Consider the following 13,531-nt stretch of genomic DNA (forward strand, 5'->3'; position numbering starts at 1 on the left):
ATTGATTCTAATTATTTGTGATTATGTTCTATAAAGTTACTATAGACACTGAATTAGCAAATACTGAACCATTGCTTCTAGGGGAAAAACAGAGTTTGGCTCCTACAAACCGCTGTTCACAATTTGGTCGACTTAGCAGTATATAGACTTGTTTTATGTGTGTTTCTGTTTAAAGATACCTTATTTAATATGTATTGTTGATTCATTAACATTGATCCCATGGCCAACGGTACTATAACTTGTGCCTGAATGAAGTATACCTGACACATGTATTTTCTCCATAAGGCACATCACAGCCTTCTTACACTTAGAAAGAGTAGACATGGGGTACCTGTGTGGCTCGGTCATTAAGCATCTGCCTTCGGCTCAGGTCATGATCCCAGGGTCCCGGGGTTGAGCCCCACATTGGGCTCCCTGCTCGGCAGGAAGCCTGCTTCTCCCTCTCCCACTCCCCCTGCTTATGTTCCCTCTCTCCGTGTCTCTCTCTGTCAAATAAATAAATAAAATCTTAAAAAAAAAAAAATTTAAAGAAACGTGAGACAGCACTACACTTGAAGGCACCTATAAACAGCAAAATCAATAACAAAATGCACAAAGCATGACCCTACATAAGCACATCTGTGTATAGTATAAGAACCAAAAAAAAAAAAAAAAAAAAGAACCAAGCAAGAAGGCAGATTGTTACCTTGTTTGACCTTAGTTGGAAGCATGTATGTCGGGCGACTCAAATGTTCACCATCTACATATGTCTAGAAATGACTGCAAACGTGCCACAAGCATTGATTTTTAGGATTACAAATAAAATCTTATGAGAAGGCAAATTCACAAATACAGAATATGCTGGTAATGAGGATCGACTGTATAACACTAAAATTTTAGAAACCACCTAAGTGCCCTCCACATGAGCTTGATGCAATATATATGGTCATTAAAATCACATTTTAAAAGTATTGAATGATAATGAGAATATTCCTGATAAACTGTTGAGTGAAAACAATCAGGACATAAACCTACATATATTTAAACCCAATTTTGTTTGTGTGTGTATATTGTATTTCACTGATTTTTTTTTTTTAAAGATTTTATTTATTTATTTGACAGACAGAGATCACAAGTAGGTAGAGAGGCAGGCAGAGAGAGAGAGGAAGGGAAGCAGGCACCCTGCTGAGCAGAGAGCCCGATGCGGGGCTCCATCCCAGGACCCCGGGATCATGACCTGAGCCGAAGGCAGCGGCTTTAACCCACTGAGTCACCCAGGCGCCCTGATTTTCATTTCTGTGAGCTTTTCTGTGTTTTAGAAATATTCAACAAGGAATATATATTAATTTTGTAACATACAAATAGTAGTTTAGTAATAGGTATTTTCTATGTGCAGTCCAAGGTGAGATCATGAAGGAAGAAGGAGAGGACAGTCTGGCGAATCATGATAGCAGCTTAGCACAGCCTGCGTCAAACTCCTCCAGTAGCTCTCCGGAATCCCACTGGGAAGAAGGCCAAGAAATCATCCCAACTTTTTTTAGTACCATGAATACCAGGTATTCGATACTTTCTAAAATCAGTGACAATTGGATACCAGCTTCCCTTCTAGAAAATCAGTGTGGTGTTCCTTTCAGGTGATGGCATAGTCTAACAGAACAGAGGTTAGTATCTGCTTTACCTTTCTGAAGCAGTGAGGAATTGGATTGTGAGACTATACCCTGAACACATTTTAGCTTGCTTGCTCTGGAAAATGATTTTATTGGACTATATTATAGTAGAAGAATAATCACTGACATCAGGCCAAACGACTTGCTCTCCAGATGGGCAACTATTTTCATGACTACCTCTGAACTGCAGAGAGTATTAATGTTATATTTTCGATCTTTCTCCTTTTATATCACCAAATTGTTTAGCTTTAGTGACATTGAACTTCTGGAAGACAGTGGCATTCCCACAGAAGCATTCTTGGAGTCATGTTATGCTGTGGTTCCAGTATTAGGTAAGATTATTGCATTTGTCTTAAATCCATTAGTCTGTAGAATCTGTCCCACTGCTGTTATTTTGTAGCAGAAATATCCTGAACTATATATAGAGTGAAATGACCCTTCTTGGCTACCTCTCCATATCACTAGCCACATGTAGTTAAAACTGTTTGGCTTTGAGCATTATTGCATGTTTGCTTTTTATTCCTACCAATGATTAAGTATTGGCCACAGAGTAGTATAAGGAAAAAAGGGAATTTTGTTTTCGAGAAATTATACTTTTAAAAAAAGTAGTTGCGGAACGGACCTTCAAATCCATTAGTATAATGATACCGTTAAAACATTTTTTCAAAGATTTAAAAATTATATGTATAAATTTAAGTTCAAATATAGAGTCAGTAGAACCAGGCATCACTAATGTGTTCAAATTTATTTTATGACATACTTAGCTATGCATCTTTTTTTAATTCATTTTTTTGAAATTTTTAATATCTTTTTTTGAAATTGAGATATAACTTACGTAGAACTTATGTATTATGATTCAGTAATGTTTGATAAACACATGTACCCCCATGTAATCCATATCCCTATCAAGATATAAAATGTTTTCATCACACCAGCATGTTCCCTGTGCCAGTCAGCCCGTGACTATCACCCAGCCCAAGGCAACTATTTTACTGATTTCTGTCACCATAGATTAGTTTTGCCTTTTCTAAAGTCTCATATAGGAGAATCATAATCATACTATCTATTCTTTTTCATCTGTGTTTTTCTCTCAGTGTAATGTTTTCATCCTTATTGTTACATGTATCCGTAGTTCATTCCTTTTTATTGCAGAATAGTATTCTATTAAATGAATGTGTAATTTGTTTATTCATTCTTCTATTGATGGATGGACATTTGGGTAGTTTCTTATTTGGGGCTATTACCAGTGAAATTGCTCTGAGTATTTTTGTGTCTGCGGCATATTTTTTCATATCTTGAGTAAATACCTAGGAGTAGAATTGCCAGTTCATTGGGTTCATCTGTTTCACTTTATAAAAAATGGTTACACAGTCATACAGTCCCAACAGCAATGTATGAGTATTCTGGTTGCTTCTCATCTGCACTAACACTTGGTGGTATTGAGGTTTTTGGTCTGGCTATTCCTCTGAGTGTTTAGTGGTATCATTGCGGTTTTAACTTGTGTTGGGAAGGAAGAAATTTACTTTCTCCTCGGGGTCCTCTGGTTGGACCAAGAATCACTTTGACATGAGACAGAATAACAGGGGAAAATCAAATTTAATTCCACACATATGGAGAATCCACACAGACATGAAATTACAAAGACAGGGAACATGAGGCTTATATGACTTCCTGCCCAGAGGAAAGAGTTAGGGGCCTGAGGGTGGAGGTACAAAGGGGAGGAAAACCATTAGGAAGATAAGAGGAAATGTTTGGAAAATGAAGGCTGCCCTGTTATGCACATAAGTTTCTTAAGTAAAGAGAAATCTGTTAATTGCATTCTTCCTGGGACAGGCTTTCCTTTCTAATGTAAATTTAAGCAGTCAAAGGGAAGGTAAAGAATTTTTCCTGAATCTGCTGGGATTTGATTGCTGTTAACTCAAAATAATCTTCATGTTCAAGTGGCCCACCTTGGGGTGCCCTTGGTCTCTACACTTTCTCAATGACTAATGATGTTGAACACTTCTTAATGTAATTATCGGCCATTGCTATCTCCCTCATTGTGAAGTCTTTTCAAATCTTTAATCCATTTTTTCAAATTGGTTAGTGTTCTTTGTATTGAGTTGTGAGCATTCACTATATATTCTCAAAAGCATTCCATTATAGACATATGCATTGTGAATATTTTCCCCAAGCAATGACTTTCTTTTCTTGATGTCTTTGAAGAGCAGCTTTTCATTTTCATGAAATCCATGTATCTATTTTCTTTCTTTTATAGTTAGTACTTTTAGTGCCTAAGAAATCTGTGTTTACACCCAAGGTCATGAAGATATTCTCATGTGTTTTCTATTCCCTTTAGTCTTGATTTTATGTTTACATTTATACATCTTAGAATTAATTTTTATATGTGGTGTGAGGTAAGGGTTGAGATTTTTTTTTTTTTTCCCTTATGCTATCTGGTTGTTCAGAAACCATTTCTTTAAAAGAAAATATATTCCCTTTTATATTATTTTGGCAGCTTTGTTGAAAATCAGTGGATCTTTTAGGTGTGGGTCTGTTTCTGGACTGTGTTTCCTGTCCCAGTGGTCTGCTTATTTTTTTCATGATAATACTTATATTGTCTTAGTGTGCCATTATAAAAAAGCTTGAAATCAGATAATGTAAGTCTTCCAATTTTGTTGTTCTTTTTCAAGATTTTGGCAGTTGTTGGTCCTTTACATGTCCATATAAATTTTAGCTTTCTAATTTCTACTTAAAAAATATTGGGATTTTGATTAAGATTATATTGAATCGGTAAACCAATTAGGAGGGTGTTTACATCTTGAACAATTTTGAGTCTTCTAATCTGAAAGCATGCTGTATCTCTCCATTTACCTATGTCTTCTTTATTTTCAGTGTTTTTGTATAGTTCTTAGTGTAGAGATTGATGTAGAAAAGATGTTAGGGTTTGAAGCCTATGCCCAAGAATGAATTCTTGAGATGTCTTTGGTGGTTTTATTAAAGCACAAGGACAGAACCTGTGGGCAGAAAGAGCTGCAGTGGGGTCATGAAAAGTGGCCCATTATATACTTTCAAGTTGGGAGGGGATTAGGGATAGCGTAAATCTCAAAGGAATTTTGGAAGCAAGGTTTCCAGAACCTTGAGGGGGCTAGCTGTTCTTGGGAAAATGTCATTTATTACCATCTAATGAACCCTTAGCCATGAGACCCTTCAGATGTATACTGATGGGCCATATGCTTGGGGGATGACTGCCAACATGGATCTTGGGGACTTAAAGATAAAGGAAGTTTCCAAAGGAAATTTTATTTTTTGAAATAGACTTACAGGATCCTGTTGGGGTGGGGAGGGGTGGTGGGGTGAGGTGGAGGCAGATTCTGGCTAGGATTGCCTTTTGCCCTTAGCAAAGTATTAACATGGAGGCCGAGGCCGATGAGTCCTTAGAGGACTGTCATTCAGCCTGTTTCAAGGACTTTAAATATCCTTATTTAATAATTTTTCTTCTGCCTTTGTTTCCCATACCAGAGGTCATACACAATTTTTGTTAGGGATACATTTTAAAGTCTTAGAATTCTTGATGCTATGTAAAGAATATGTATTTTTCCAATTGTTTGTTGATAGCATACAGATAGAGCTGACTTTTGTGTTTGAGTAGTTTTTTATAATCATGAGTGAGTTAATTTCATGAAATACGTTTTCAGCATTATTGAAATTGTGGGTTTTTTCCCTGTACTTTTTTTTTTTTAATTTTTTTATAAACATATAATGCATTACTAGCCCCAGGGGTACAGGTCTGTGAATTGCCAGGTTTACACACTTCACAGCACTCACCATAGCACATACCCTCCCCAGTGTCCATAGTCCCACCACTCTCTTCCTGTACTTTTGTGTATAGTGAATTACATTGAATGAATTTACATCTGTTATCTTGCTATTTGTTTCTACCATCTTGCTATTTATTTTCTATTTGTCCTATCTGTTCTTTGTTCCTTTTTTATTTTTCTTAAATTCTAGCCATTTAATCAATTATTTTTTATTCTATTTTATTTCCTGTTTTAGGTTTTTAGCTACCTATATTTGTTCCTACCTCCACCCCTGCCTTTTTTTCCCAATCAATCAAGTATTGTTTAGAATTCCATTATTTTTTCTCTTCTGGCTTTTTAGCTATACCGCTTTGCTATATTTTTAGTTGTTCTTGTCCCACAGAAATATTTGAACATATATGAATTTAAATTTTTGAACATATATGAATTTAAATTTTCTAGCAGGCCCATCAAATAGTAAAACAAAGCAGATAAAACTATTTTTTAAACTAATTTCAATAATACATTTTATATAACCTAATATATCCAAAATATTATTTCAATATATAATCCGTATAAGGGAATCGTTAATGAGATAGTTTGCATTCTTTTTTTTTTTTAAGATTTTATTTATTTATTTGACAGAGAGAAAGATCACAAGTAGGCAGAGAGGCAGGCAGAGAGAGAGAGGGAAGCAGGCTCCCTGCTGAGCAGAGAGTCTGATGTGGGGCTCTATCCCAGGACCCTGAGATCATGACCTGAGCCAAAGGCAGAGGCTTAACCCACTGAGCCCCCAGGCGCCCCTGCATTCTTTTTTTGATACTGAGTCTTTGAAATCTAGTATTTTGTGATGACCATATCTTAGAAGTCTTTGAAACTTATGTTTGGAAAATGATTTAAAAATAAAAAATAAAAGTTTGGGGGAGAAAAACATGCTAAATTTTTTGTTATTATAAAAATATTTGCCACTTAGGGATGCCTGGGTGGCTCAGTCGGTTAAGCGGCTGCCTTCGGCTCAGGTCATGATCCCAGAGTCCTGGAATCGCGTCCCGCATCGGGTTCCTTTCTCAGCAGGGAGCCTGCTTCTCTCTCTGCCTCTGTCTGCCACTCTGCCTGCTTGGCTTGCTCACTCTCTCTCTGACAAATAAATAAATAAATCTTTTAAAATATTTGTATATTTGCCACTTAAGAAAATTGCTTTTTCAAAGATGTTTTCAATCTTTTCTTCTAGACAAACTTGGCCCTACGGTGTTTGCTCCTGTTAAAATGGATCTTGTTGGAAATATTAAGGTGAATATACTAGCATGTCTCTATGGAGACCATACATTTGGAGGGAGTAGTGCATGAAACCTCATTCAGAAACACTTGCGATTGTTGAGTTTTATAGTCAAGATGAAAAGTATAGGTCAGCTGTGAGAAAAGTTCTGAGGCAGAAAAAATGCTTTAAAAACAGTATTTTAAAGCCTTGAGACTTTAATTCTAGCTTAAGCCTCATAAAAATTCTCAAACAAGAACACATTACCTTGAAAACATAAGGAAAAAAGTAATAGAGACTTAATTTATTTTGATTTCTTAAAGCCTGCTTGACAAGCTTATCAGTCTCAATACTATACTGATTTACTTGATAGCTTTAGCATTTTTAACTTAGATCGTTTCCTTGCTTTTCCTGCAGAAAGTAAATCAGAAGTACATAACCAACAAGGAAGAGTTCACCACCCTCCAGAAGATAGTGCTGCATGAAGTGGAGGCTGACGTAGCCCAGGTTAGGAACTCAGCTACAGAAGCCCTCTTGTGGCTGAAGAGGTGAGGCAGCTGGGATGGGGCCACAGTTGAAATCCAGCTCAGTCGAAATGCTACCAGCAAAAAAAGTGTTATGTTATACAAAGAGTACTTCTGAGTGGAGGATTCAACCCAGTAACCTTTTCTAGAAGGCCTGATGAATAGAACACCAAGTCTTTCTTTTCCTCCCTTGCGATAAACGTCATTGATATTAACCTATATGTAACATAGGAATCCTAAAGGATGATAGAATTGACTGGTTCTCTTTAAATCAATAGATCACAAACTTTGATAGCATCCGATCACCTGAAGGGCTTTCTTAAGAATACAGATTGCCCGGGGCACCTGGGTGGCTCAGTGGGTTAAAACCTCTGCCTTCGGCTCTGGTCAAGACCCCAGGGTCGTGGGATTGAGCCCCGCATTGGGCTCTCTGCTCAGCGGGGAGCCTGCTTCCCCTTCTCTCTCTGCCTGCCTCTCTGCCTGCTTGTCATCTCTGTCTGTCAAATAAATAAAATCTTAGGGGAAAAAAAAAGAATACAGATTGCTCCACTCCAGACTCAGACTTTCTGACTCAGTAAGTCTGGAGTGGGACCCCAGAACTAGCACTTCCAGCAAGTTCCCACTGGTCCCAGGACCACTTTTTGGAAACCACTGTTTAGGTAGATCAGATGAGAAGGGTGTAGAGTAAACTAAAAGGAAATGACAGGGAAGAAAGTCAGAAAAGACTTCCATGTGACTTGACCTGTTTGCTGCTATATTTGAGATATTGAGGAAGACACTGATGTCTGCCATTTCTTTATACCCATTCAATATAAGTGAACTTTGAAAATATTTCTTCCTCTTTTTTGTTTTAGAGGTCTCAAATTTTTAAAGGGATTTTTGACAGAAGTGAAAAACGGAGAAAAGGATATCCAGACAGCCTTGAGTAAGTATCCTTTACATTTTGATGATTCCATTGAATAGAATGTGGAATGGAGACCCCTAAAGGAAGAGGCGGGGTATAGGGGAAAATTTCTGCTTTTCTGAAGTGGATTTTGTTTCTTTTCTATTTCATTATTAATGTTTGTTTCTTATATGCTCCGTTTTTAAAAAAAAATTTCATCAGATTGTGACCTCGTAATGTAGATCTAATTTTTAAAAATCAGTATATCTTGAAGAAGAGCTAAATTAATGGAGAGCCATCTCTTAATAGGAAAGCCTAACATTTTTAAGAAGTGGGCTCTTCCTAAATTAATCTTCAGATTCAGTGCAGTTCTCCGAAATCAATGTCCCAAGAGAAGCTAGTTTTAGAGACCTTAACAGGGAGGGTTTGGGGAACCCTGGGAATTTGCTCTGGAGTGAGATAAAGGGGGGGTCATGGTCATCATCATCATATACTCCTCAAATGCCTCATGTTTGTAGTAGTAGAGCTGAGACCAGGATGAAGGCCTTGGTCAGAGGCCATCTTGTATCTCCAGCATCTTATAATGCAGGGACTGAAACCCTGTAAGGTGCTTAGTAAACACTGGTGTTTACTGGTGTGGGTAGGTACCTGGATCTGTCAGATCAGTTTTGGAAAACATTAGCTTGGGAACATCCTCATAGTGCTCTTGATAGAATGGCTGAATTCTCACTCTTCATCTAGAAGCAATTCTCCCAACATGGGCCTTGAGGCATGACGGGTAAGGAGTGGGTATTGAAATTCCATATTACTTTGAAGCCCTATATTATTGTGACGTAGAGAAGCACATGGTCAAGCTCTAAATAGCCATGATTATAAATAATGAAATGAATGAATTAAGTGCTTCTGTTGTGGAAAGGGAGCCAGTATTCACAACGGCATTTTGTTGGTTCCTTCTGTTAATCTTCCCTCTGAGCCATGAGTCCTGAGGGATTCTGCCCCCATGTGACTTTCTCAGGCCTTCCTATCTAGAAACTTGCCAGTATGCTGTGAAACAATAAAAACTGGTTTTTTCTATAACACTTTATGAAGGATTTAGACAACTTAATCCTTAAGTCAGTCCATTTTTGCAGGTTAGGTATCCAAAATTCATAGAGATTAAAGTACATGCTAAGGCCACAAAAGATCTGAAGCAGAGTCACTTTGAGCCCCCTGCCTCAAAACTCCTCATTTTGAGGCCCCAGGGCAGCTCAGTCGGTTAAGTGTCTGCCTTCAGCTCAATGGGACTGAGCCCCACATCAGACTCTCTACTCAGCGAGGAATCTGCTTCTCCTTCTCGCTACTGCTCCACCTGTTTGCCTGATTATGCTCTCACAGTCTCTCTCTTTCTGTGAAATAAATAGACTCTTAAAAAAAAAGTCCTCATTTCCCACAAAAGATCTTCTCCACCGTCCCTGGGCTGTGGATTTTTTGGACTTCTCATACATCCTTGAATTTCTAGGACAGTTTGTTGTATTCTTCCCACATGTCCTGATTTCAGTACTCAAAGTATTTTCACTGTAACTATTCATGCCCCCTAATCAGTATCATGGAACTGTATGACTTGTGGACTGATTAAGATCTTGGGCTCTCTGGATTCCACCATTGATAGCATTGTGCCCTTAGGCAACTTGCTTACCCTTTCTGTTTCCTGGTTTCCTCATCTACACAATGGGAATGATGATACCATTTTCCTAAAAACATGGTTGTAAAGATTAAATAGGTTCATGCACATTAAAAGATTAGTAAAGTCGTGCATAATAAATACTTAATAGAAGTTAGCTTCTCTTGTTTATATTTTCATCATCCTGACATAAGAAGTTGATAACGGGTCAGAAAATGGAGCTTACTGGTCCCAAATCAGAAATGAGAAGTTTACAAAGCTCTGGTGCCAAGCCAGACATTTCTCTCCATACTAAGTTCCTAGAGTGGAAATTTCACACGGGGAGGAAGGCTTCTCTACCCCCAGGAAATACAGAAGCTGTGGGACTCAGCAGTGTGTCTGGTGGGCTCCACCCATCACATGATGCTGCTGCTCTGTTACGGCTGTCTGTGAGGGCCCAGGCTGGCTGTGACTGCTGACCTCCTTCACCCCTCCCCTGGAGTGGAGGCAGAATAGAACCAGCTGCTTACTGGACACACAAGTGAAAAAGAAAAGCTTAGCCCTGAAGGTAGGGAAGAAATTAAGGATATCCCCTTTCTGGAGTAGCTCTGCTCCTAATTTTGTCCTTTTTCTCACCTTCTTTTTGCTTGATTTGGAGTCTGGACCCTTCTGAGGAGAGAGGAGACTGTAAGGGAAGATAGGATGCTGCTTTGAAATCACAGTAAGCGCAGTCAGTCTCAGCTTTTCCTTCTCTCTTCCCCCTTCAGCACTATTTTCAATGGGAGGAAACGGGGGCTATAAACTTGAGATTTTCATCCTGCTGTTTAGGATTATTTCAGAAGTTTTCATGATTTAAATCATAGTTTTGCTTGTAGGGGTCCCAAGTTTCCTGCTGCTGTTCAGTGTAGAGAAAAGTTCTCCTAACCACCCACCCTCCCCTCCAGTTGTAGACACAACAAGCTCTGTGCAAACAAATATAGCTTTATAAGAAATACTCATTTACACATTAACTACTTAAAGCCCATAGGCTCTTTGATGTAGATGTCTCTGGGTCAGCAGCTTTTCTTCTCGTTTTGAAATCATAGTCTTTATAAGTAGAACTGATACCTTGTCTAAAATGAGGGAGTTTAGGAATGTAGGTAAAAGAAAGGGTTTATACCTATATTTATAAAGGCAAATAGCTTGCATGTTTTAGGTTCTAAAATTGAATTTGAGTTACTATAATAGCAGCTACCATTTATAGAGTCCAGTGTAGGAATGACACTAGTTTTTGAGTGACATTTCATTTAATCTTCCAAATACTCCTTTTGACAGTGAGTAAACTGAGGTCTAGAGAGGATAAATACCTTCCTTATATCTCAAGAACAGTGGTTCTCAAAATGGTCTGAGGAGAACCTCTTCATTACCTGCGGGCTTACTAGAAATAGAGGCTGCCAGGCCCCACCCAGCACCGGAGGCTAAAAACTCCCTGGAGATGGGGCACAGCATCCGCGTTAGGAAGTCCTTTAGGTGATTTTAATCCAGGTCAAGGTTTGGGACCCAATCAATAGAGCTAGGATGTTGAAGCCAACCTGTCACTGGGCTACATTTTGATTATTTGGGAATTTTGATGCTTCTGAGTGATTAATGAATAAACTGGAATAAAAGCACTGAGATTAGTGCCACAGCATCAGTTAATTTTGCCTCCTTTTCATGATAATTAGCTAGTTCTCCAGTGACAAAATTTTTTCTAACTTAGAAACAAGATAATAGGGATAAATTAAGGATAAAACTTGACTAGCTCTCCCAAATTTGAAAATACGGCTTAAGAAAGGTTTTGAGGTAAATGTTCGTAAAACTTATATTATCTTAGTGGCCTTGAAAATGAGAGGTGATATATAAAAATTCTTAAATGAGGGGCACCTGGGTGGCTCAGTGGGTTAAAGCCTCTACCTTCGGCTCAGGTCATGATCCCAGGGTTCTCGGATCGAACCCCGCATCGGGCTCTCTGCTCAGCGGGGAGCCTGCTTCTTCCTCTCTCTGCCTGCCTCTCCACCTACTTGTGATCTATGTCAAATAAATAAATAAAATCTTAAAAAAGAAATCCTAAATGACACAATGGAAACCTTGACATCTATTAACTCTCTGGAGAGTATAGGTTTATTCATTGTATTACTAAAGTTCTGTGACCTAGAATGAGTTTTCCCAGCATCTGGAAAGAGGCCTTACGTTTTATACTGCCCCCTTTCGCATTTGAACCATCACTTGGATTTCCTATCATGATGGTCAGAGTGGACTGTTTTGGTTGGTCTCATGTCAAGAGCTTTCTGAACGCTTAAATGTCCTATGGCATTCTCTAAAGTTTATTCTAAGGGAAGAGTTAGGTCCACAAGGCCGATATATTGAATGGTCTACCCTATAGCTGATGCCACATCAAAAAGAACTTTTGGAAAGCCTCTGTGTAAGTTGCTCTGGCCTTTCATATACCGCGGTACTTAGTGTTACACACTCTGCTCTGTCCGCTTAGTGTCAGGTAAACATACACTCACCCAACCAAGATCTCTAGCACAAAATGGGAAAATTTATCATAAGATGCTCAGTGAAATGCATTTAACATAAAAGGCTTTCCGAGACAAGGAGGGCTATGTAGAGAGCTAAAGTCAGAACTCATGACCTGATATTTACAAACAAATCATAACTTGTCTAGTTATTTTGAAAATACTGTGGAAGAGGAATCAAGTCAGTCCCTCTCCTAAACTATTCACAACATGTGCCTTTCTTGAATGGCAGACTTGGTTTCTAATACATGTTTTTGCCTTGATAATGCCTAAAGTTAGCAAAGGGCATCTCTGGGTACTTGCTTCACTTCTGTCCATTGGTTATTGATTTGGCTTTTCTTCGTACAATTCATTTTACCTGAAGCTTAGTCACTATTAAAGAATTCAGTACTTTCCTAGCTAGCTCAGTTTTTTGTTGTTGTTGATTTTTTGTTGTTTTATTACAAATATTTCATACATTGAACAAATATCTACCACTTGACCAAATATATAAAATAGTTTAATACTGTACCCATGTACCACCCCTTAACCCCATTATTCCTTCCATTCTCCAGAGAAGATCTTCACCCTGAATTTGCTTTTTATTATTATATAATACACGTGTTTATACTTTTACTATATATTTATGTATCTATAAATAGCATCTAGGAGTGTCCTGCATATTTTAAGCTTTTAAATACTTGGTGTAACATTTATACATTATTTTTCACCCAGTATTATTTTTCATATTTATTCACTTTCAAACCTCTCCTGGTTCCTAATTCTCGCCAAGGACTGGCTGCATAGCTTATTAAGATCTGAGGTGATTATCATCTCTTAAACTCAGTGAATGACTGATTCCACCTTTCCCTGCTTTACTTACCTACTTCCTAAGCTCTCTTTTAGATTTGTATCTCTCCTTTGTCTTCTCTACAACCTGAAGTGACTTGACAGATTCTTACCAATTACAGATTGACAATAGAGAAACACTGTCATATATGCAGTTCCTGGACAGAACAGTTATCTACCAACAGTAATGGAAAAGTTGTTCTCTCTCACTTTCTGTAACAGGTTTAGGCATAATCAATCTCTAACTACTTCAGCAAATTTCTGGGGCGCCTGGCTGGCTCAGTCAGTGGAGCAGGTGACTCTTGATCTCAGGGCTGTAGGTTCTAGCCCCACATTGGATGTAGGGATTACTTAAAAATAGTATCTTTTTATACATACATCCATACATACATCCATCCATACATACATATATACTTCAGTGAACACATTTCTGAGTTACC

The 13,531-nt window shown here is 38.2% G+C and overlaps 1 protein-coding gene across 4 annotated transcripts in view; it reads left to right on the forward strand.

The window, feature by feature from the left end:
• Positions 1-13,531, forward strand: part of PLEKHA8 (pleckstrin homology domain containing A8) — a 52,818-nt gene that overhangs the window by 28,129 nt on the left and 11,158 nt on the right. For 3 of the 4 annotated variants that reach the window (XM_047694182.1, XM_047694181.1, XM_047694180.1), the window contains exons 8-12: positions 1,376-1,535; positions 1,893-1,978; positions 6,657-6,715; positions 7,098-7,228; positions 8,059-8,129. In XM_047694182.1, the coding sequence (XP_047550138.1) occupies positions 1,376-1,535; positions 1,893-1,978; positions 6,657-6,715; positions 7,098-7,228; positions 8,059-8,129 (507 nt within the window). Of the gene's footprint in view, positions 1-1,375; positions 1,536-1,892; positions 1,979-6,656; positions 6,716-7,097; positions 7,229-8,058; positions 8,130-10,384; positions 10,456-13,531 lie in introns of those variants that run through there. The other variant, XM_047694183.1, reaches the window with a different exon arrangement.

Source organism: Lutra lutra, chromosome 11, assembly GCF_902655055.1.
Source record: "Lutra lutra chromosome 11, mLutLut1.2, whole genome shotgun sequence".
In the NCBI taxonomy this organism is placed as follows: domain Eukaryota; kingdom Metazoa; phylum Chordata; class Mammalia; order Carnivora; family Mustelidae; genus Lutra; species Lutra lutra.